The sequence below is a fragment of the Somniosus microcephalus genome, chromosome 28, assembly GCF_052327205.1.
Source record: "Somniosus microcephalus isolate GS21.2 chromosome 28, FLI_Smic_1.0, whole genome shotgun sequence".
Classification (NCBI taxonomy): domain Eukaryota; kingdom Metazoa; phylum Chordata; class Chondrichthyes; order Squaliformes; family Somniosidae; genus Somniosus; species Somniosus microcephalus.
The window spans coordinates 16,857,052-16,882,955 of NC_141014.1; the positions used below are offsets into that span (position 1 = coordinate 16,857,052).

Below are 25,904 nucleotides of genomic sequence, written 5' to 3' on the forward strand. Positions count from 1 at the left end.
GTGCGGAACTTGGCTATCAGTTTCTGCTCGACGATTTTGCGTTGTCGTGTGTCTCGAAGGCCGCCTTGGAGAATGCTCACCCGAAGATCGGAGGCTGAATGTCCTTGACTGCTGAAGTGTTCCCCGACTGGGAACGCTACATATAACCCCACCCGACGCAGGGTCATCCAGACTCGAGTCGACATTGGCTTGTTCTCTCTACACAGATGCGGCCGGACCTGCTGTGATTTCCAGCAAAAAAAATGTTTTCTGTCTGTTTTTTTGTTTTTCATACAGACCCCAGCATCTGCATGTTCTTTGATGTAATGTTTTCCTGACTGACCTGTTTGGACACCATTCACACCTTCGACTGCTGTGATTATCTCTCTGCCGAGGTGCGATAAATGGCAGTTGGAAAGATTACCTGTAAACAGCTGACATTATTCACTGACTATATAAGCTGTGTCTTTATGCATTTCTCCACTTCACCTGACGAAGGAGCAGCGCTCCGAAAGCTTGTGATTTCAAATAAAGCTGTTGGACTATAACCTGGTGTTGTGTGATATCTTACAAAAATGAATACATACAGGTTTTAAAAAACATAGGTTAGAATTTCCAATTTTAACCAACCCAATACAAATCCTCCATCTGACCTTTTGGTCATTATAATCTCCAACCTCTTGGGTCATAATTCTTCTCGTGTCACGGTATTTGAATCGCTATAACTATGGTCAGTGTTCCTCCACACTTCACTCTTTTGTTCCTTTTATGATACAAATACATTTTATTTTCTTCACCAAGTAATGGAATCAAATGCCAGCCAGCAGAGGGTGCCGCGGTGCGGCAGCAGGTTACTGTACCAAAACATTATGCCATGTAGGAAGACGACTGGGTTTGTACGCATATTTATCCAGGCAGTTATCTCACGACCACAGCCAGCCTAGACACACTTCCTCCACCATGCAGCCTCACTGTGTTGAAATCAAGACTCATTTCCTAATGCAATATGTTCTTTCCCAGTACCTCAAGCCTGTGGAATCCTTGCCTCTCAGAATTCCTTGCCTCCTACATCTTCAAGGTTTTAAAACGCAAACTTGATATCACTTAGTCATGCCTTCTAATTACCCGACGTCACCTCTAATCTTCTGAACCTCGGTGGTATGATGGATTATGGGGGATTGCGTCTAGATCTCAGTTTCTCAAGAAGAAACTTACCAAAGATGGTTCAACTATCCGTTGGTGATCAATTGGTGATACTGTCTCTTGCTCCCGCTCCTCCTCTTCTGCTACGATTTCTTCATCATCCTCCTCATCCTCTAGCTCCTCTTCATCTTCCTCATCGTCGTCATCATCATCATCATCGTCATCGTCGTCCTCATCATCATCCCCATCACTTTCATCATCACTTAATAGCAAAGAGAACTACATTAACATTGCTCAACACAAAATGTGCTGCCTGAAAAAAGAAAGTCAAGGGTACAAAAGCCTATTTGACTCCATGGTCATCCTCTAGTATTTTAACACACCTATTCCAGTGTACAACTCATCCTGTCCTTTTCCCCCACCACCACAGCCCCACCCCCCGCAACCAACCTCAATGATTTTGATTCTCCTACCCCACTGGGTAGAAAGAACAAAGGATATCAGAATATTAAATTAGAAAACCAGGAAAAATAAGAGCCAACATTCCAAAACATTGGAGTCAGGATCGAACGGTATATTTGAACGCAAAAAGTATTCTAAACAAAACTGGGGAATTAGAAGCATTAACGGTGGAGGGTGTTGATATAGTAGCTAGGATGAAGATATGAGCTTAGGTTAGGACAGGGCTTCGATGGCTTTACCTGGGAGTACTTGATGTACTGGGTGCATGAAATGGGAAGAAGTTCCATTCTCTAGCACCAACAACTTTCATTTTGTATAAAAAAAATTGGAACCTGGGAGATAAGTGAGCCCTTTAAGAATGTTGTGGGAGCCCTCTAAGGTTTTATGGGTTAAGTCCGTGGTCCTGTGTGGTCTGTGCTGAGTTAGCGATCATAGTTAAGTCAGCAATAGTTGACGCTATAATTGGCCAAAGCCCCCAGGTTAGGAAAAAGGGACGGGCCAGACAAAGAGTCACGGCTCCAATTTTTGATCACAACTCAGTGGTTCCTGTGTACCTTTACAGACCGAGCACAAGGACAGAATTGGGCTTAGCTCTAATACCCTCCAGTACAGCTACAACACTGGCATCTATCCGACAATGTGGAAAACTGCCCAGCTATGTCCTGTCCACAAAAAGCAGGATAAATCCAACCCGGCCCCATCAGTCTACTCTCAATCGTCAGCAAAGTGATGGAAGGTGTCATCGACAGGGCTATCAAGCAGCATTTACTCACCAAAAACCTGCTTACTGATGCCCAGTTTGGGTTCCGCCAAGACCACTCGGCTCCTGACCTCATTACAGCCTTGGTCCAAACATGGACAAAGGAGCTGAATTCCAGGAGGTGAGGCGAGAGTGACTGCCCTTGACATCAAGTCAGCATTTGACCGAGTGTGGCATCAAGGAGCCCTAGTAAAACTAAGGTTAATGGGAATCGGGGGGGAAAACGCTCCACTGGCTGGAGTCATACCTAGCACAAAGGAAGATGGTTGCGGTGGTTGAAGGTCAATCATCACAGCCCCAGGACATCGCTGCAGGAGTTCCTCAGGGCAGTGTCTGAGGCCCAACAATCTTCAGCTGCTTCATCAATGACATTCCCTCCAACAGGTCAGAAATGGGGATGTTCGCTGATGACTGCACAGTGTTCAGCGCCATTCACAACTCCTCAGATAATGAAGCAGTCCATGCCCGCATGCAGCAAGACCTGGACGACGTTCAGGCTTGGGCTGATAAGTGGCAGGTAACATTCGTACCACACAAGTGCCAGGCAATGACTATCTCCAACAAGCGAGAGTCTAACCACCTCCCCATGACATTCAACGGCATTACCATCGCCGAATCCCCCACCATCAACATCCTGGGGGTCACCATTGACCAGAAACTTAACTGGACCAGCCACATAAATACTGTGGCAACAAGAGCAGGTCAGAGGCTAGGTATTCTGCGGAGAGTGTCTCACCTCCCGACTCCCCAAAACCTTTCCACCCTCTACAAGGCACAAGTCAGGAGTGTGATGGAATACTCTCCATTTGCCTGGATGAGTGCAGCTCCAACAACACTCAAGAGGCTCGACACCATCCAGGACAAAGCAGCCCACTTGATTGGCACCCCATCCACCACCTTAAACATTCACTCCCTCCACCACCGGCGTACGGTGGCTGCAGTGTGTACCATCTACAAGATGCACTGCAGCAACTCGCCAAGGCTTCTTCGGCAGCACTTCCCAAACCTGCGACCTCTTCCACTTAGAAGGACAAGGGCAGCAGGCTCATGGGAACACCACCACCTCCAAGGTCCCCTCCAAGTCACACACTATCCTGACTTAGAAGTATACTGCCGATCCTTCATCGTCGCTGGGTCAAAATTCTGGAACTCCCTACCTAACAGCACTGTGGGAGTACCTTCAGCGGTTCAAGGCGGCGGCTCACCACCACCTTCTCAAGGGCAATAAATGCTGGCCTTGCCAGCGACACTCACATCTCATGGACAAATAATTTAAAAAAAAATCAAAATTTGCCAACATTCAGTCAAGGCTTACGCATGGCCACTTGAGGTACCCAGAAATTGCTGCCACCAGTGGAACTTGTGCATCATTTAGGAGGGAGGGGGAAAAAATTGGATCTGAAGACTCTTTTGCAGGCTGTAAGAACTTGTACGAGATACTGCCCGTTTTGAAGATTTATTCTCTTCGCAGACAGACTGCATGGTTGCTCTAATCTCTAGTCCAATAGCCTGTATTACATTCTCCCGATGCACGATTTGGGATTGAATAGATGTACACCATAACATGCACCGGTACAGTTGACAATATAACTCTCTCAACCTGGTGCCTTACAACGCTACAAAGACCAGAAGGGCTCACATTTGATTAATGGTCTAACTTGAGTTAGCTTTCTGCCTGCCAGCAGTTGGGAGTGTTACAATTTGGGTTTTTTCTCCGTTCTGTTCATTATTATCCATTTAACGATTGTGACATAGGAGGAGTACATGGGAAAAAGGGAATGGAATTGCTTAGATGTGCACAGGACTCCGTCCTCAAGCAGTAGGCTAGCAGGTCTACAAGTGCAGAGGGGTTGCTATATCTGGTATGAGTAACAAAATAGATCAGGTAGAGGAACAGGTTGTCGTGACCACAATACGATAAGGTTTAAAATCCAACTGGAAAGGGAAATGTCAGTACACAAACTAGAACACCAGATCGGGTTAGAGCAGGTTCAGAATGACAAGAAGCGAGTTACCGAGGTGAGGTGGAAGGAGAAATTGACACGCAGAACTGTCGAGCAACAGTGGGATGTTTTTGAAAAACAGATTGCTAAGGTAAAGAATAAGTATATGCTAGTAAAAAAGGAAACTACTAATAGATAAAGAGGTTAGAAACCAGTTAAAATTGAAGAGGAGATCCAATAAGGACAAAAAGAATAATGGAAAAAGAGAATGAGAGAAAAGAGGTTACGAAAGGGACAAGTGCAAGAGTAAGGAAGTCTTGCTACAATTGCACAGGGCCTTGGTGAGACCACACCTGGAGTACTGGGCAGTGTTTTGGTCTCCTTATCTGAAGAAAGACATACTTGCCTGACAGGCAGACAACGAAGATTCACTAGACTGATTCCTGGGATGAGGGGGTTCTCCTACGAGGAGATTGAGCCTATACTCTCTGGAGTTTAGAAGAATGAGAAGTGATCTCATTGAAACATAAGATTCTGAGGGGGATTGACAGGATAGATGCTGAGAGATTGGCTGGAGAATCTAGAACTAGGGGGCATAGTCTTGGGATAAGGGGTCGGCCATTTAAGACTGAGATGAGGAGGAATTTCTTCACTCAGAGGGTTGTGAATCTTTGGAATTCTCTGCCCCAGAGGGCTGTGGATGCTGAATCTTTGAGTATATTCAAGGCTGAGGTAGATAGATATTTGGACTCTACGGGAATCAAGGGATATGGAGATCGGGTGGGAAAGTGGAGTGGAGGTCGAAGATCAGCCGTGATCTTATTGAATGGTGGAGCAGGCTCGAGAGGCCGTATGGCCGACTCCTGCTCCTACTTCTTATGTTAAAGAGATAGTTGACAAAAAATATTCAAATGAACACCAAAGGAAAGGAACAGTAAAGTATTTTACAAGTATGTCAGCAAAAAGGGACTTGTTAAAAGCCGTGTGGGACCTGAGAGCAGAGGACTGGCAATTTGTAGATGACAAAAAAATGGCACAGATATTCAGTACTTTGCACCAGTATTTACTAAAGAGAATAATACTGGAGAGGTGGAGAATCCTGAATTGGTTGAGGGCGAAATGAGCGATATTATGGATAAATGGAAATTTTTAGGTAAGTTAGTTCGGCTAAAGGAAGACAAAGCTTTAGACCTTGACTGGATACATTTCAAAGCATGAGGGAGGTGGGGGAGGAAATTGCCCAGGCCCTCAAAATTATATTTCAGGATTATCAGGTGTGGATGTGTGCCGCAGGACTGGAGAGTGGCCAATGTAGTACCCATTTTTAAACTGGGAATCAGATCTGATCTGTGTACTTACAGGCCAGTTACATAGGATATACGGCACAGAAATAAACCATTCGGCCCAACCAGTCCATGCCGGCGTTTATGCTCCACTCGAGCCTCCTCCCGTCTTTCCTCATCTAACTCGATCAGCATAACCCACTACTCCCTTCTCCCTCATATGCTTGTCTAACCGCCCCTTAAATGTATCGATACGATTCGCTTCAACCACTCCCTGTGGTAGCGAGTTCCACATTCTCACCACGCGCTGGGTAAAGAAGTTTCTTCTGAATTCCCTATTGGATTTCTTGGTGACCATCTTATATTGACGGCCTCTAGTTATGCTCTTCCCCACAAGTGGAAACATTCTCTCTCTATCCACTCTATCAAAACATTTTCATAATTTTAAAGACCTCTATTAGGTCACCCCTCAGCCTTCATTTTTTCAAGAGAAAAGAGACCCAGCCTGTTCATCCTTTCCTGATATGTATACCTTCGCATTTCTGGTATCATCCTTGTAAATCTTCCCTGCATCCTCCCCAGTGCCTCTATATCCTTTTTATAATGTGGCGACCAGAACTGTAGAAATAAACCCCAGTGCTTGGTTTGCTTTTTTATGGCCTTGCTAACCTGTGTCGCAACTTGTAGTGATTTGTGTATTTGTACTCTGAGATCTCTTTGTTCCTCTACCCCACCTAGACTCGCACCCTCCAAGTGATAAGTGACCTCCCTATTCTTCCCACCAAAATGTAATACCTCACATTTATCTGTGTTGAACTTTATTTGCCAATTATTTGCCCATTCTGCAAGTTTATTAATGTCCTCCTGTAACTTGTTGCAGTCCTCCTCAGTATTGACAATCCCACCCAATTTGGTGTAATCTGCAAATTTAGAAATTGTGTTTTTGATTCCCAAATCGAAATCGTTAATGTAAATTGTGAACAGCAGTGGTCCCAGCACTGATCCTGGTAGTTTTAACATGTGCGGTAGGGAAAATGTCAGAGTCCTGAAGGAGGAGATCGCCATGTATCTAATTAAAGAGAAAATCATTAGAAGTAGTAAGTACGGATCTTAAAAGGGACGACGAGCATGCTCGACAAACCTCAAAGAATTCTTTGAAGTGGCAATAGACATGGGTAGCTGGGGGAAATGCAGTGGATGGACTTTAGGAAAGCCTTTGACAAGTTACCACACTAGAGCAAATTAAGGGATATGGGAAGAGGGGGAAGATAGCAAATTGAATTAAATATTGTTAGAAGGGAGAAAACAGAACAGAAGTTAAGGTCAGCTTTTTTTCCAGTGGGTGTGGTGTCCTATGGTTCAGTCTGGGGTCATTTCTAATCACCGTGTGCATCAAGGGCCCAGAAATTCGGGCCAACGAAAGTGCCGGTTTCGTGCATGCACTGCGCATGCGCAGGAAACCGGAACTTCCGTTCCCTTGAAAGGAGGGGTTCACAGGCCGAACACGTGCGGCGGAGAGGCAGCGCGTACGCCTGGAACTTCCGTTTTTTTTTACAGCTTTCTCCAGGAGGGTAAGTCTCCAGCAGCTATACTTTTAAAAAGCAGTCGCAAGGCCTGCTTTTAACAAGGTAAGTTGTGAATTAAGTAAAATTAAAATATTTTTTCCACAGGTTTATTTTTTTTAAATGCTTTAAAGGTAAGTTTATTTTTAGCCCCGTTAAAAACTGTAATTAATTTTTTTTTAAATTTAAATTATTGTTTAAAATAGTTATTTTATGTCATTTATATAGTTATTTTAAAAATGTGTTTTTAAAAATTTATTTGAAGTTTTAGTTATGTTTAGGGGCCGATCTCCATTTCATAGATTTGACAGTTCTTCCTGTCAAATCTATGAATAGAGATTCGCTGCTACCATTGGCTCGCCATGGCCCACGTGATCCCAGGGGACGCTTCGAACTAACTGCGCTCCTGGGATACGCAAGCACTGCGCGCTGGCAGTTGGAGGAGGCCCAGGATCGGAATCCCACGCGGGCCCACAGCACAACGGCCGGCGCGCTAGGTAAGTGCAGGTCGGGGGCTTACACCCGCGGGAAGCCCCCGACCCGAATTTCTGGCCCCATTTGGGATTAGGCCTAGAATTGGTGCTGTTGAAATGTGCAGATAATACCAAAATAGGAGTTATTGTTCATTCTTTAGAAGAGCAAAGGGAAGCTACAAAGTTGCAGATGGAATTCAATGTCACGAAGTGTGAGGCGAAACATTCTGGTTAAAAAAAACAGCATTCATTATATTCTGAATGGAAGGTGACTCGGTGTTGTGAACAACCAGAGGGACTTGGGGGTACAGGTTCAAGGGCATTATTCAATTCTAGGTATTATCACGAGGTATCGAATTTTGAATGATAGTAAGTAATGACGAGCCTATATAAAACTTTAATAAGACCTCAGTTCGAGTATTGTGTGCAGTATTGGGCTCCACAGCATGGGAAGGATATTGAGGATTTAGAGAGGGTACAATGAGAATTCACTAGAATGCTGCCCGGTGTGGGAAATATAAAACTGGGGCTTTTTTCATTCGAAAAATGTGGCTTTTAGGGGGCGATAAAATAATAGTTTAAAATTATGAAAGGCTGGGACAGGGTAGACAGAAGCAGATTGTTTCCAGTAACTGATGGGCCTAAGATGAGGAGAGAGAGTGTAAGAGAAACTTCACACAGAGAATTGTGAGGCTGTGGAATTCTGTTCCAGGGTTAGTGGCGGAGGCAGAAACGATGTCAACATTGGCGATTAGAATGGATAGATGGATGAAAGAAGAGATGAAGGGATCTGGAAACAGGGCAGGTAAATGTGATTAGGACTATTTTCTCAGGTGGCGGGTACACACCAACAAGGACTGGTTAGACGGAATGGCCCGTTTTCTGTGTTGTGCATAGAAACTGCAGTCGGCCAATTCAGCCTCTCGAGCCTACTTCGGCAGCACGGTGGCATAGTGGTTAGCACTGTTGCCTCACAGCGCCAGGGACCCGGGTTCAAATCCGGCCTCGGGTGATTGTGTGGAGTTTGCATATTCTCCCCGTGTTTGCGTGGGTTTCCTCCGGGTGCTCCGGTTTCCTCCCACAGTCCAAAGATGTGCGGGTTAGGTTGATTGGCCATGATAAAAATTGGCCCTTAGTGTTAGGGGGAATTAAATACGTGGGGTTACGGGGATAGGACTTGGGTGGGATGGCTGTCAGTGTAGGGACCGGGTGCTAGGGTTTGGATGATCAGCCATGATCTCGTTGAATGGCGGAGCAGGCTCGAAGGGCCGAATGGCCTACTCCTGCTCCTAGTTTCTATTCCATTAGATCACGTTTAATCTGTACCTCAACTCCACATCCCTCGATACCCTTACCTAACAGAAATCTAGGAATCTCAGTCTTGAAAGCAACAATTGGCCCAGCGAAAGACTTTTGGGGGGGGGGAGGGGGGAAAGAGAATTCCAGACTTCTACTACATCTGTGTGAAAAAGTGCTGCCCTCCTAAATTGCCTAGCTCTAATTTTAAGGTTATGCCCCCTCATTTTTGATTCTCTTACCAGAGGAGGTCGTTTCTCTATATCTACCCTATCGAATTCTTTTAATATTTTAGACACCTTGACCAGATCACCTCTCAATCTTCTATACTCAAGGGAATACAAGCCAAGTTTATGCAACCTTCCCTCATAATTTAACCCTCTAAGCGCCAGTAGGATTCTGGTGAATCTACACTGTACCCCCTTCCAAGGCCAATAAATCCTTCCTTAGGTCTGGTGCCCAAAACTGAACGCAGTACTCCAGCTGGGGTCTGACCAAGGCTCTATAAAACTGAAGCATCACTTCCTCCCCTTTGCATTCCAGCCCCTTGAGATGAAGGTCAACGTTCCATTAGCCCTTTTGATTGCTTTTTGTATCTGTGCACGAGCTTGAAGTGATTTTTGTACTTGGGACTCCCAAATCCTCTGCCGTTCCTAGTTTCTCAGCATTTAGCAAAATCTCCGATTTATCTTTCTTGGGCCCAAAGTGGATGACCTCATACTTGCCCACATTGAACTCCATCTGGCTTAGCTTTCCCACTCACGTAATCTGTCTGTGTCCCTTTGCAACTTCCGGCTCCCATCTGAATACTATCTGTTCCTCGTAATTTAGTGTCACCTGCAAACTTGGACACACAACTCTCTATTCCTTCATCCAAGTCATTAGTAAATATGGTGACAAGTGGAGGCCCCAGAACAGATCCCCGGGGAACACCACTTGCCACATCCTGTCAATCCGAGTACATACTCTTTAGCCTCACTCTCTGTCTCCTACATCCCAACCAATTTCCAACCCAAGTCAAAAGGCCATCTCCTGTTCCATACATTCTCCTTTTTGCCAATAATCATTTGTGTGGGAATCTTATTGAATGCTTTCTGGGTGTAGATAACATCCATAGACATTCCCTGGTCTTCCTTATTAGTGACCTCCTCAAACAATTCAACTAGATTAGTCAGACATGACTTACCCATCACAAAGCCATGCTAGCTCTCTCTGATTTCATATTTGCTCAAGTGTTCAGTCACTATCCATGATAACATATTCTACTGAAGTTAAAATGATAGGCCTGTAGTTACCAGGTTTCTCTCTCCCACCCTTAAGTGAGGGAGTGCCATTAGCAATTTTCTAGACTAACGGCACAATTCTCAAATCAAGAGTACTTTGAAAGTTTGTAACTAGCGCTTCAGCAATTTCCTCACCTATTTCTTTTAATACCCAGGGGTGGAGACCATCAGGTCATGGAGATGTATCTATCCTAAGTCCCATTATTTTCTCCATTACCATCAATTTTTTTTGTACTAACATTTTCTACATTACAACAGTGACTACACTTCAAAAAGTACTTAATTGGCTGTAAAGCGCTTTGAGACGTCTGGTAGTCATGAAAGGCGCTATATAAATGCAAGTCTTTCTTTCATTGAATGCAAGTTTCTCCCCTTGATTACTTTTCAGTTTTCCTTCTATGTAATTCCTACGTCTTTCTATGAAGCTCCAGAGTGCTATCCAGTAATTGCCTAAGAGCGTGTCAACGTGGGGAAAGGATGGCATCAGGCTTTGGTGTGATGGACCGCACGGCAGCACTTGCCATCTAGGCTCATATATAAAGAATAGCCACTTGGGCAGACTACGGGCACCACTGGAATTGAAACCCAGCAATGATCAGCATCTTGAGGGCAGAAATGTATGTTTTGCTGTTGTGAGTAGCACTGGTAGAGGGTCCTGGATAGGGCTCGCCTATTAAGGAAATGGTGAGGATCAGAAGAAAAGCCAAGTTGTGCACTGCTCTTGAATCTATGAAGCTTGGTTCCCAACTTACCTGAGAGAGCCCAGCACATCACGCTTGTTGAAGCTGTTCATAACCTCCTTCAATTGTTCACAGCCTTCCTCTCCGAGGCAATTTCCTAGACAGAGAAAACATTTTCTTTAACAGGTTTAAATGTGAAATACCTGTACAAGTTTCAAAACACCTGAGTCAGCTAGCAGCTTCTAATATTATTTCTTTATAATTCCCCTTTTCCAATTTACCTCCCTGTCCTCTCCTAAAGGTAGTCTTTTTGGGGGACAGTTCCACGGACACCAGCAACCAACGATCCAGTTAAGCTGTGCGGCAGTCTGGAGGTCCCGCGCAGGCGGCTCACCAGCTTTTACATGGAAGAAACCGTGCAAGCGTGAAAATTTGAATGGGTCACGCAGCTAGTTAAAGGGACTGCACGAAAAATAAATTAGAGGGAACATTGCCAGCAACCCTCCTGTACTTTGTTCCTGTGGCCACTCTACTGGGTGAGCCTAGACAGTGAGCGCAGCGCAGGCAGGCGATTCACAGAATTTTACAGCCATTGCATCTCTCATTCCACTGCCATTTTCACATACCTTTTAAAAATGCTTCCTTTTTCAAATATTTATCCATTTTAAAAGCGATTATAGGTTCTGATCCCACGGTTTTTGCTGGCAAGGCATTGCATGTCTCAACAACCCTCTGCATTAAAAAAAATTCTCCTAACCTTTCCCTTCATTCTTTTGGTGATGTTCCTCAATTTATATGCTCTGGTTACTGACTCACTTATCAGTCCTCGTTTACCATAGAAAAATCTTTCAAATTTTGCACACTGACATGAATCTTATCATTCATGTGGAAATGACTTATGAAATAATACTGGGGGGCCTGCTGGTGGCGCTGTCCAGGGAGAGTATAAATACTCGGGCATGGGCCCAGCTTGCTCAGGACATTCTTAACAGGAACTAGTGAAGGACACAACTAGACCTCCATGTTGTAAAACAGTTGATTAAAGCTTTGTTTAACGCTTAGGCCAAGTGCCTAGTAGTTTTCTTACGTCAAACACCTCCATCAGATGGCCTCTTACCTTCGAGTTCTGACGAACGGTCGTCGACCTGAAACGTTACGTTTCTCTCTCCACAGATACAGCCTGACCTGCTGAATGTTTCTAGCATTTTGTTTTTATTTCAGATTTCCAGCATCTGCAGTATTTTGCCTTTTCTCTTAATCTTCTCTGCTCTAATGAAAAGAGCTCAAGTTTCTCTAATCTTTCCCATAGCTACAGTGTCTCATCCTCGTTGTCATCTTATTGAATCTCGTCTGTACCTTTTCATTGCCTTGACATCCTACCTAAAGTAATGCGCACAAAGTGGACAGAATATTTGAATTGCAGGCACAGCGGAGCCGGATTTAATTCTCCCCTGATGACCACACACATGGACATTTTCCAGGTGGGACGACAGGATAATGATCAAGAGTTCACTCTTCTTTAGCCCAGTTGACGCAGGTCAATTGCAGCCCTCAAACACCGCCTCAGGTGAGATCAGCTCACAGCCCATCATCTTGACCTTGCGCAAGCCATCTAAAACCTCTTAAAAGTTCACAACTTTCTCTCAACAAAACAGGGAATATTCAGATCTGTATTGTTCAGTGTTGTACCAGGTGGACCTTTCACCCACTGAACCAAAAATCAGCATTCTTCTCTTCCCGCCCCCACCAAGGAAATTGGGTTAATAGTCAATAAATAACACAATCCTGTCACCGCTGGAAGCAAACCCAACCACGATGGATGAAAAGTCTCATCCAAGAGGTGGAATATGTCCTAAGTGACGGGTTTATGTAGTATCATCCCAGTTCCAAGCACGAGTCCACAGTATAAAACTACCTATAATTTTGTCACAAAATCAGCACTAAACCAGCTATCTTGCTCAAAAAGTAGCAGCTGAATTTGACTGAGTTAAGGCTTACTGACGGTACAGACATTATTTTAGTTTTTAATAACTAATGTTCTTTCCTATCCCCTTCTGTCTGTCATTTGTTTATACAGAAGCTTTTTCTTTCCCACCCAACATTTTCAGGAATTGTATTGTTTATGTACAATAGGTACAGGACACTCTTTTATCCAGCACCGACGAGACCGGCATGGTGCCGATGAATCAAAAAGTCCGGATTACAGAGAGGTATACTTACTAAGGTACGAGAGCCCCGTACACGGCCACAGATCCAGGCGTCCCTGTTGCATGGCAACAGGTGCAGGAACCACGGTTACACGGCCACAGATCCAGGCATCCCTGTTGCATGGCAGGAACCCCGGTTACACGGCCACAGATCCAGGAACCCCGGTTACACCTCCACTAATATGAAGTAAAACTTAGCTGAACCTACTCCTGAATTTTGCCGGTTAAGAGAGATTTCCAGTTATTTAGGTGCTGGTAAAAAGAGTTTCCTGTATATTGTTTCTCACAGGCCTCAACCCAGGCTTATATACTCCTTAGTGGGTCCTGGACGTAAAGGTCTGACAGCAACAACCATGAAACAACACAAATGCCAGAAAGGCATAAGTAGGTCAATCGGCAGCTCAAAAAAAGGAAGAAAGGTTAATATTTCGGGCGGGATCCTTCAGCTGACTTGAAGGGTCATACGCATAATCTACCTTTCCCTTTCACACACTGACCAGCCTGCTGTTTATTTCAAAATGAAACAACAGGCACAGGCCAGCAAAAGCCTCTGGCGCTCCTCAATCCAGACGTTCTGGCTGTTACAAAGACGCTCGTTAAGTACTCAAAGATCCTTAAGTGAATAGATAAATTGAACCCCATTTGAACTGCAAGGGAGTCGAGGGGTATGGGGAAGAGAGCGGGAAAGTGGAGTTGAGGCCAAGATTGGATCAGCCATGATCTTATTGAATGGCGGAGCAGGCTTGAGGGGCCGATTGGCCGACTCCTGTTTCTTATGTTCTTATGACGTGTCTGAGATTGCCACTAACTCTAGAGGCGTGGGACGTGGACACGTGCTTCGAAGAGGGAAGGTGCATGGACGGTTTAGATCTAACTACTCTATGCAAGGGACGAACGACGTGCAGAACAGACTACCCAGAGGTGCAGTGGAGACAGATGGCGTGGAAAAACACGGACAGATATTTGAGTAAGCGGCTGAGGGCATTCGTTTTCAGGCCCTGCACTTTCTTATATTCTTGCATATTTAAACCAAAATGTGTTTCTGCAGGACAGGATGGTGCTGGATTAGAGAAGCTGATCTTGTTCTCAATCAGCAGTAGGACCGGGACTGCAATGCTACCAGCTAAGCTGAAATGAGCATCTTCCCAATGCAAAACAAGTCTCCCGTGGGGGTGGTTAGGGTGTCACAATAGAATCAAACATCCCCCCCACCCCACCAAAACAGGTAACTTAAAAAAAAAAAATCTGCAAATGGCTAATACGGGAACACACTTCCCTTTTGTTACAATACAATTCTCCTTAAAACAGGCTGTAAACTGTCAAACTAGTTTTTGTATCCATTCCCCCAAATCTAAAAGAACCACAATTCACGAAGTGGAAAACAACCTACTCTCCTTGTCTCAATTTGAGGAGCGCAGAACTAAAAGCCAGAAGTTAGAAAACACACAGACACATACATACCATTTAGGTCTAGTTTTTCCAGCAGGGATTTATGTTCCACGGCTTCAGCCACTGTGATCGCAGCATTCTTCTGGATCTCTCCAAACGAAAGGTTCAATTCCTGTGGACACACACCGTTAAACGGTGAAGCGGGAGAAAGGAATAGAAGGATACGTCGATAGGGTGAGACAAAGCTCGTGTGGAGCATAAACACCGGCATGGACCTGTTGGGTCACATGGCCTATTTCTGTGCTGTACATTCGATGTAACTTGAATCTGTCTCCTCTGGTTCGCGACCCTTCCCTTCAGTTATCATAAATCCCGTTAATCTGGTTTATTCATTTAACTCAAAAAAGTAACTAGCTCTACACAGGACAGTGATCTCAGCCTTACTAACATACTAAGTACAAGAAACTTTCGATTTACCGGCACCTAAATAACCGGAAATCTCGGTTAACCGGCAAAATTCAGGAGTAGGTTTTACTTCATAATGTACTTGCGTTCCTCCATCTGTTGCTGTGCAAGGGTGTGGCTGCAGCTGTTGCTAAGCTACAGAGACGCTTGGAACTTGTGGCCATTGTTCTACGCTTGTTGCTAAGCAACAGGGTTTGTTGCTTTATACGGAGTTGTCAGCTCTCTGTATCTTTTACTATAGCGTTCGGTTATCCGGAATTTTTGATGAACCGGCACGTCGGTCCCGTCCGTGCCGGATAAAAAAAAAAGTTTCCTGTACTAGCAATCAGAAGACATTTCAATGTGAACAGTCTCCATCCACAGTCTGTACTATAACCACAAGTCAAGCACACCATCACTTTTTATTCTGCTCACTGTTTTCCCTTGAACCAATTCATAATTTCCTGGCAGCAATCTGTGCCAAATTCTCTACAATAACTTGCATTTATACAACGCCTTTGACATAGTAAACTGTCGTTATCAGACAAAAGTTGACACCAAGCCAAAGGAGGAGACATTGGGACAGGTGACCAAACGCTTGGTTATAGAGGTAGGTTCTAAGCAGCATCTAAAAGAGAGGTGAGAGGCGAAGAGGTAGGAGGGAATTCCAGAGCTTTCTGCAAAAAGCCACTAAACATAAGGACATAAGAAATAAGAGCAGGAGTCGGCCATACGGCCCCTCGAGCCTGCTCCGCCATTCAATAAGATCATGGCTGATCATCGACCTCAACTCCACTTTCCCACCCGATCTCCCTTGATTCCCCATGAGTCCAAAAACCTATCGATCTCAGCCTTGAATATACGCAAAGACTCAGCATCCACAGCCCTCTGGGGCAGAGAACTCCAAAGATTCACAACCCTCTGAGTGAAGAAATTCCTCCTCATCTTGGTCTTAAATGGCCGACCCCTTATCCTGAGACTGTGCCCCCTAGTTCCAGACACTCCAGCCAGGGGAAACAACCTCTCAGCATCTACCCTGTCAATCCCCCTCAGAATCTTGTATGTTTCAATGAGATCACCTCTCATTCTTCTAAACTCCAGAGAGTATCGGCCCATTCTACACAATCTCTCCTCATAGGACAGCCCTCTCATCCCAGGAATCAATCTAGTGAACCTTCGTTGCACTGCCTCTAAGGCAAGTATATCCTTCCTTAGATAAAGAGACCAAAACTGTGCCCAGTACTCCAGGTGTGGTCTCACCAAGGGCCCTGTACAATTGTAGCAAGACTTCCTTACTCTTACACTCCAACCCCCTTGCAATAAAGGCCAACATGCCATTTGCCTTCCTTATTGCTTGCTGTTGGTATTGGCACGTCTAGGGATGGGGATGGGAGGGGGGAGAAAGAGAAAAAGAAACCTGAGTTCTAAATCACAAACCTTGAGTTTCTGTAATCCAAATTTTACTGCTTCAGCAATAGCAATAGCTCCTTCTGATCGCACCAGACAATCTCCAAAATTTATTACTTCAATGTTATGGAGGGTCTTTAGAGTCTAAAACACACAAAGAAATGACCAGTTAAACACCAGTCGTGTCATAGAAGTCTGAACTGATATGAAGTACGCAGAATGGCTGCCAGTGCGGAGACCCACCCGTAAGTATAGATCAATGGGGATAAAAGGAAAAAAATTGGAGGAAGAAAAAGAAATTCAGCACCTGCCTCAGCCGCTTACCTCAGCCATTGCAATAGCTCCTTCCCCCGTGAAGGTGTTATCGTTGAGGTTTATGACCCTCAGGTGCTGGTTTTCAGTGAAGGCCTTCGCCAAAGCTGTAATGCCTGGATGATTTATTCCATTCTGTGTCATGTGTACCTCCTCCAGGGTTCCTATGGACTGAACAAAATATTTTATTTGCACTTTGCTTTCCTTCATTTTCTGTTTCTCACCTTTCCTCACCCACAAACTTTTGATTTTCTAAGAACATGAAAATTGATTAGATTTGATATTCACTCCTCTCCCACGTCAAAAGTAAATGGGAACTCTTGTCCTTCAAAAAAGCAAGCTGCCCATCGATTGTCCTCGCTGTAGCTCAGCGAGATAATTCAGCACTTTCTCCGCTGGACCCCAGAATGTGCGCTGTATGCAGGGTTTCTTATTCATCCTTGTATCTTTTCTCACTCCAAAACGCCTGCTCCACCACACACACTATCCCCAGTGCTAAAGGCAGACCTGGTCTCAGGCTTCAGTCAGGTCCTCAGCCAGCAGTTTGCAGATACATGGGACCAATGCAACGTACATAACAAGTATTTACATCGCACCAAGTAAATAACAAGTATTTACATCGTTAAATGTCCCACGGCTCGTCACAGGAGAGTTAAAACAAAATTTGACACCAAGCCACATAAGGGGAAATTCGGGCAGATGACTAAAAGCTTGGTCAAAGAGGTAGGTTTTAAGGAGTGTCTTAAAAGGAGGAAAGAGAGGCTGAGAGGTTTAGGGAGGGAATTCCAGAGCTTAAGGCCTAGGCAGCTGAGGGCACGGTCACCAATGGTTGAGCGATCAAAATCAGGGATTCTCAAGAGGCCAGAATTGGAGGAGCGCAGATATCACGGTGGCAGGGGGGGGGAAAAAGAGAGGTTTGTTCGTTCATGGTGTGTGGGCATCGCTGGCAAGGCCAACATTTATTGCCCATCCCTAGTTGCCCTCGAGAAGGTGGTGGTGAGCCACTTCTTGAACCGCTGCAGTCCGTGTGGTGAAGGTACTCCCACAGTGCTGTTAGGGAGGGAGTGCCAGGATTTTGACCCAGCGACAATGAAGGAAAAGCGATATATTTCTAAGTCAGGATGGTGTGTGACTTGGAAGGGAACTTGGAGGTGGTGGTGCTCCCATGCGCCTGCTGCCCTTGTCCTCGTGGGTTTAGGCAGTGCTGCTGAAGAAGCCTTGGCGAGTTGCTGCAGTGCCTCTTGTAGATGGTGCACACTGCAGCCACGGTGCGCCGGTGGTGGAGGGAGTGAATGTTTAAGGTGGTGGATGGGGTGCCAATCAAGCGGGCTGCTTTGTCCTGGATGATGTTGAGCTTCTTGAGTGTTGTTGGAGCTGCACTCATCCAGGCAAGTGGAAAGTATTCCATCACACTCCTGACTTGTGCCTTGTAGATGGTGGAAAGGCTTTGGGGAGTCAGGAGGTGAGACACTCGCCGCAGAATTCCCAGCCTCTGACCTGCTCTTGTTGCCACAGTATTTATGTGGCTGGTCCAGTTACGTTTTTGGTCAATGGTGACCCCCCAGGATATTGATGGTGGGGGATTCGGCGATGGTAATGCTGTTGAATGTCAAGGGGCGGTGGTCAGACACTCACTCGTTGGAGATAGTCATTGCCTGGCACGAATGTAACCTGCCACTTAGCAGCCCAAGCCTGAATGTCATCCAGGTCTTGCTGCATGCAGGCATGGACTGCCTCATTATCTGAGGAGTTGCGAATGGCACTGAACACTGTGCAGTCATCAGCAAACATCTCCACTTCTGACCTTATGATGGAGGGAAGGTTATTGATGAAGCAGCTGAAGATGGGTGGGTCTAGGACACTGCTCTGAGGAACTCCTGCAGCGATGTGGGGCTGGAAGAGATTGCAGCAATAGGGAGGGGCGAGGCCATGGAGGGATTTGAAAACAAGGATGAGAAATTTAAAATCGAGGTGTTGCTTAACTGGGAGCCAATGTAGGTCAGCGAGCTCCGGGGTGATGGGGTGAACAGGACTTGGTGCGAGTTAGGACAAGGGCAGCCGAGTTTTGGAGAATGCAAGAATGTCTGAAATGAGAAAAGGTATTCAAGGCGACCGAACCATCTCCTCTGAGAATGTTCAATCAGCCTTAACATGGACTTGACCCTACATTTAACCTCAAAAATCCATGATCCTCAAGAGGAATAAAACCATCGCCCTTTTGTGGCTGAAAGAATAAGGAGTGGAGGTAGTTTTCATACAGGAGGAAGAGTTTACAAGATTCGATTCTAGAGATTGATCAAAGTAAGAAAATCTGCAGGTCCATTGTTTAATTCCTGGTCTGTGTTGAGTAAACTGATCTCAGCCAGTGCAGTGATGGGGAGATCACAAATGGCCTCAGTATCTCCCAGCTTGGGAAGCTCTTCCTGGAAAAACCATGACTTAATGAAATAGAGCAAGAAAGAAAAAGAGAGGGCACGAGAATTACAGCAAAAAGGGGCTGACCTGGCTGCAATCCCCAGACAGTTGAACAGATTGATGGTCACAGTCTGGGCTCATACACTGGGAAGCAATCATTACTCAATGCCTCCAAGTGAAAAGAGGGTAAAACTGGAGGGGGAAAAGAGAGGGACAGAGAAAGGAAGAATGGCAAAAATTGCAATACTGCTCCAGCTTAGGGAAAACTGATTTATGGCACTTAAAACAGTTGGCAGCGCTCAAAATGGAAAAGTCACCCAGTCCGGATGGGATGCATCCTCAGTTGCTGAGGGAAGTAAGGGTGGAAATAGTGGAGTCTTTCAATCCTCCTTGGATATGCGAGCAGTGCCAGAGGACTGGCGGACTGCAAATGTTATACCCCTGTTCAAAAGAGGGGAGCGAGATGAACCAGGTAATACAGGCCTGTCAGCCTAACATCGGTGGTGAGGAAACCTCTAGAGACCATAATCAGAGACAACATTTATTGTCACTTTGAAGAACATGGGTTAATAAATGACAGCCAACATAAGATTTGTTAAAGGCAAATCGTGTCTGACAAACTTGATTGAGTTTTTCAATTAAACAACAGAGAAGGTTGATGAAGGTAGTGCACGTGATGTGTATATGGACATTCAGAAGGCGTTTGATAAAGTGCCACTAACAAGACTTGTTAGCAAAATTGAAGCCCATGGGATTAATGGGGCAGTGGCTGCGTGGTTACGAAATTGGCTAAGCGACAGAAAGCAGGGAGTAACGGCGAATGGTTGTTAGCAGACCGGAGGGAAGTATACAGTGGTGTTCCCCCAGGGGTCAGTATTAGGAACACTAATTAGATATCTCTTTCAAAGAGCCGGCACAGACACGATGGGCTGAATGGCCTCCTTCTGTGCTGCATGACTATGTCACTTTCATTCTTGAAATTACTCAAGAATGAAAACCTTCAGTGCCAGTGGCACCAACTGCGGCACTCAGCAAGGAAAGCCCAGTAGCAATCTCTGGTGTTTCTCTCAACCCCCCACTCCACCAGCATCCTTGTTGGTGAATCTCTACAACATGGATGAGAACTCAGTGAGCGGACTGAACCAGTATCCCAACGCTCCATGACACAGCGTCATTGCTCCAACATCCTGTGCCATTTTCGCTTGCCCCAAGGCAGCAGCAGCAGGAAACCCACAAACACCTCAACGCCGCTCTTATACAGTCGTGTACCTTAAAAGCATCAGCCAATGCTATGGCACCTTCGTTTTCCAGACGATTCCTCCCAGCAATGAAAACTTTCAGTGCCATTGGCTTTCCCAGGGCGCTCGACAGACGGTGGCATTCACCGAGTGCCGCAGCAAGAATCTACAACAGAAACAGAAATCACGACAAACAGATGAGCCAACTTACAAAACATACCAGTGCACACTTTTAATTAATTGAGACAAACGTTGAAAAGAACTGCCCCGATAGTCCAGTGGGAAAAGGCACTTTCCAAAGTATTACAGGTGCAAGCCACTTATAGCAAACTGCTTCAAACGGACTTGCTTTGTCTGGTTTATCCACATGCCTGTTGTAATTGGGTCACTTAGTACTTAAAAGCCTAAATGTCAAGTATAATTTAGAAGATTAATTTATAGCTGCACTCTGGGTGATGCCAGGGAGAGGAAGCTATTGGTATGGACAAACTTTGCAAATGGAAGTTATGAACGCCCATGGCCTGATGTCATAGTACAGGAAACTCTTTTTTTATCTGGCACCGACGGGACCGGCGTGGTGCCGGTTTATCAAAAAGTCCGGATTACAGAGAGGTATAGTTAAAAGGTACGAGAGCTCCGTACACAGCAACAAATCCAGGCTTCCCTGCAACAGGTGCAGGAACTCCAGCCACAGACCAAGCATCCCCGTTGCTTAGCAACAAGTGCAGGAATTTCCTGTACTGCCAATTGTGGGGCAGAGACAAGCAGACAACACGAGAACACGCTCTATATCTCCCATTATTTTTTCTGGGAGACTTTATCTCGACTGCTCTGCATTTCATATCAATTTGAATTTCAATTCGAGTTATCACTAAAAAAAGTCTCACACTGGGATTTTCTGAGGAAGAGTTAGGATCGACGTTCCCGGTTTGTTCTGCGCGGCCTGTTTCTTTTAATGCGTGGTCCCTTTAAATTTGCAATGTAAAAGCCGGTGAGCGGCCTGCGCGGGGCCTTTCCCATTACTGCACGGCCGCACAGCTTAGAGGGAACACTGGCTAGGACGGCAGCTGTGTTGACAAACTGACAACCCTGGTCAAACAAAAATCATGAAAAAAGCTTCATGTGCAATGCAGTCCACTGCACTATGTCATATGGACCAGAAAGCCCCAAACTCAAAGCTGAGTGTGCTGAGTGAGTGGATCTCAGCTACAGCACCAGCATGGGTGCAATTGTTATCAGCATCAAAAACATTAATGAACCAGAGTTCCTGCGCCTGATCGTTCTCTAGTGACTCCTGCTAGAACGTGCATATCAGGGGCTTTGGGGGGAGGACAGGATTGGAGTTTACGATGGCCCTCAGAGTCGAACAGTCTGTCAACACTCACTGTCTCGGCTCACACGCGAATAGCCAGTTGGGCGAAGTTTTGGAGAGCTGCTGGGTAAACAGTCGGGAGAGAGTAGAGGGAATTTTAAATAAATACCTGGCCACCACCAATTCCCATGCCACAGTTATTCAGTCGCAGCTCCTGCAATGTGTAACACACGCTGCTCTTCAATAAGGGTTCAATGCTCCGGACTCCATCAGGTCCAAATGCATTGTCGCTCAGATCCAGCTGCGTCAGCTGAGCTCCCGCAGTCATCAGCGCATCACCCAGAGATATCTTCAGAATTAATAGAAAGAAAAAGGATCATTTTTAGGTTAGAAACCCCAAATACAGATGTCATGATAAGAACACTGCAACTCGTGATTGTCTGGGGTGTCGGAAGGGGTGGGGGCAGGATGTCTTTGGGGACACCCCTAGCAATGGAAGAGTACAACTGAAACTAACCCCCTCAGACAGAACTAGGAATCTGATACTTGACTTGGGACGCTCCACAGTACTCCAGGGCTTTGTTTCTGGATAAGATGTTAAACCGAGTCTGCTCTCTCAGGTGGACGTAAAAGATCCCATGGCACTATTTCGAAGAAGAGCAGGGGAGTTGTCTCCGGTGTCCTGGACAATATTTATCCTTCAATTATCACTAAAACAATTATCTGGTCATTATCGCATTGTTGTTTGTGGGAGCTTGCTGTGCGCAAATTGGCTGCCCCGGTTCCTACATTACAACAGTGACTACACTTCAAAAGTACTTCATTGGCTGTAAAGCACTGTGGGACGTCCTGAGGTTGTGAAAGGCACTATATAAATGCAAGTCTTTCTTTTTATTGTTGATTGGCCAGCAACCTGATTCATCAATGAAGGAATAGCCCTGTGATAAGACAGGGGTGGGAATCTTCTCTCAGCAGCAGGTGCCTCTGAAAACCAGTAACATAATTCATAGTTGTACAGCCAACCACTCTCTGTCGTGGTTACTCATGAATAATGCAAATTTGAGTGTGCTACTGGAGGGTAACTGCCATCTATGGAACCACACTCTGTAATGGAGTCAGCAAGTTCAGGGGAAGGAGGGAGCAGAGAAAATTGCTCCCAAAAGCTCTGGACCTTTCTTCACAGAAATCACAGAAACCCCACAGTGCAGCTAGAGGCCATTTCGGCCCATCGAGCCTGCACCGACACATATCCCACCCGATCCCCGTAACCCCTACACCAACACATATCCCACTCTATCCCCGTAACCCCACGTATTTAATCCCCCTAACACTAAGGGTCAATTTTATCATAGCCAATCAACCTAACCCGCACATCTTTGGACTGTGGGAGGAAACCGGAGCACCCGGAGGAAACCAATGCAAACACGGGGAGAATGTGCAAACTCCACACAGACAGTCACCCGAGGTCGGATTCGAACCCGGGTCCCTGGCGCTGTGAGGCAACAGTGCTAACCACTATGCCACCGTGTCGCCCACGTGTGTTAAGTAATGGCCAGTTATGGTGCCGCACTGAATGAAAGAAAGTAGCCTGCCCATTTTCTTGGTCAGAAATGGGGCAGAGAGCTGAGGGGGGGGGGGGGGGGGGGGAAAATAATTGTAAACTGTTAAGGAGGGGGAAGATGATGATCATGTCTTTGAACTGGCATGACGGGAAAGCACAATCGAGATTTTATCTACGAAACATTAAAAAATGTACCACTTTAGCAGTATCAGGGAACTTGGCCGCAATATTGTGTGAACGCACATCAAAGGAAAGCTGTTATTTTTGAACTATGCTATGTGTACATTTACTAATGTAAAGAAGGTTCAAGACCATCCTTTGGGTGCCAGTCCAAGCTGGTGACTGGATTGAGTAGTAGAATTAGGTGAAGAAAAAGGGAGGCGGGGTTTAGGGAGTTCCAGTGTGCAGATGGCACAAGGCTCTGCCAGCAGAAGGTGGAAGAAAGAGTAGAACAAAAGGGAAATGCAGAGAACACGCGTTGGCATGTAGGAGTGGAGGAAGTTGCAGAGCTTGAGTGGGACAGGACCATGGATGGATCTGTAAACAAGGACAAGGACTTTGAGTTCAGTGCGTTAAGGAACAGGGAGCCAATGGGGAGGAAGGGTGGGTGGCGGTAGGCGAGTGGAACTCCATGCAGGATAGGATGAGGTCAGCAGAGCTTTGAATGAGTTGACGTTTATATAGGGTAGAACTTGGAAGAAGGGCGAGGAGAGTTGAGAAGTAGAATCTCCAGGTGATGACAGTGTGGAGGGGTATTTCCAACTGTGGCTGGGGTGAGGGAAAGGCAGAGGCAGGCATTGTTGCGGTGTAGAAATGGTGATCTACCGTGGTGATTCTGGTGGGATTTGAAGGTCAGTTTCATATTGCACACCATCTAGTTCCAACTGACCTGAGCAGCCAGGGAGCAGAGTGCTACAGGAAACTCTATTATCTGGCACCAACGGGACCGGCGTGGTGCCAGTTTATCAAAAAGTCCGGATTACAGAGAGGTATAGTAAAAGGTACGAGAGCTCCGTACACAGCAACAAATCCAGGCTTCCCTGTTGCTTAGCAACATGTGCAGGAACTCCGGCCACAAGATCCAAACGTCCCTGTTGCTTAGCAACAGGTGCAGGAACCCGGCCACAGATCCAGGAACGGCCACTAATATGAAGTAAAACTTACCTGAACCTACTCCTGAATTTTGCCGGTTAACAGAGATTTCCGGTTATTTAGGTGCCGGTAAATCGAGAGTTTCCTGTACCAGGGGCCAGGTTACCGAGATTCCGGCGGGAACTGAACAGGACGACTTCAGTCTTGCTGATGTTAAGGAGGAGGAGATATTTCTGGCTCATCTGCAACTCGAGATCAGACAAGTAAGCGGATCGCACAGCAGCACTAGTGGAGGCAAAGGTGGTAAAACTGGGTGTTGTCAGCACACCTTTGGAAGCTGACCCAATGTCTGTGGATGAACGTGTTATGGGGCAGCATATAGTTGAGGAATAGGAGCAGACGAAGCTTTACTCCACCCTTACCTCTTGCTAGATTTGACTTTGGAAAGCTCGATAAAAGAGTTTGATTCCCACTGCCGATAACTCAGAGTACAAAACATACAGGAAACACTTCATTATCCGGCACCGACGGGACCGGTGTGGTGCCGGTTTATCAAAAAGTCCGGATTACAGAGAGGTATAGTTAAAAGGTACGAGAGCTCCGTACACAGCAACAAATCCAGGCTTCCCTGTTGCTTAGCAACAGGTGCAGGAACTCCGGCCACAGACCAAGCATCCCTGTTGCTTAGCAACAGGTGCAGGAACTCCGGCCACAGACCAAGCATCCCTGTTGCTTAGCAACAAGTGCACGAACCCCAGTTACACAGCCACAGATCCAGGAACTGCCACTAATATGAAGTAAAACTTACCTGAACCTACTCCTGAATTTTGCTGGTTAAGAGATTTCCGGTTATTTAGGTGCCGGTAAATCGAGAGTTTCCTGTATATGACTTTCAAAATACTCCACTTGTTATTTTTTTAATAAAATACACAATTTTACCGTCAAAAAATAAAGAATACCGGATAGTTTAAACTTTAAGGATATATGCAAGCTTTTTCCAGGAGGATTATGACCAGCACTGGAAAGTTTCTTTCCAGTTTTTGGCAACAAGAAAAAAAAAAGTCCAACCACGTGCCCTCTATCCCAAGGCCGATTCTGCTTCCCCATCGTTTCAAACACTCAATCGCTCTCACCACCCTCCAGCCGCAAAATTTATCACCCATCTCAATAATGTGAAGCTTAGAATGAGAGAAGTTGTTCTTACTTACCAGAGCAGATGGAATCTCGGACCGCAATCGTCCTGTGAACATGTCGCTCCAGTAGCATTTCTTTTCGGGGGGTGGGGGTAGGAAAAGAGGGGGGGGGGGGAAAAGGGACTTAATTTAACAAATGGTAAACTTATAAAAATTCTATTTCCTAAAAACAAAATCAAAATCCGTTTTCAATAAGGCAAATGATTAGTAGCTGAACAATAACCCACATTTTTACTAGCTCTGTGACTTTTAAAACAAAATTGCAGTAAATCGCAGTCCAGATGCCAAGTGCAGAAATTGATGGGATTTGTTGCACCACAACCACCACTTGCCCAATTATGGAGAACACCACAAACACTTACAGCCCAAGAGACCATTCAGCCCATTACTTCCGTGCCAGTTCTTTTACAAAACTCGTCACTGCCCTGCTCTCCCCATAGCCTGCAACATCCTCGGCTCCAAATAGCTAT

The 25,904-nt window shown here is 45.7% G+C and overlaps 1 protein-coding gene across 2 annotated transcripts in view; it reads right to left on the bottom strand.

The window, feature by feature from the left end:
• The window catches only part of rangap1b (Ran GTPase activating protein 1b), a 55,523-nt gene that overhangs the window by 15,133 nt on the left and 14,486 nt on the right, over positions 1–25,904 (bottom strand). For both annotated transcript variants that reach the window (XM_085969526.1, XM_085969525.1), the window contains exons 4-11: positions 25,450–25,509; positions 21,758–21,937; positions 20,308–20,442; positions 16,636–16,794; positions 16,342–16,455; positions 14,533–14,632; positions 10,937–11,021; positions 1,195–1,384 (exon numbers count right to left, since the gene is read on the bottom strand). In XM_085969526.1, coding sequence (XP_085825652.1) covers positions 1,195–1,384; positions 10,937–11,021; positions 14,533–14,632; positions 16,342–16,455; positions 16,636–16,794; positions 20,308–20,442; positions 21,758–21,937; positions 25,450–25,509 — 1,023 coding nt within the window. The remainder of the gene's footprint in view (positions 1–1,194; positions 1,385–10,936; positions 11,022–14,532; positions 14,633–16,341; positions 16,456–16,635; positions 16,795–20,307; positions 20,443–21,757; positions 21,938–25,449; positions 25,510–25,904) is intronic.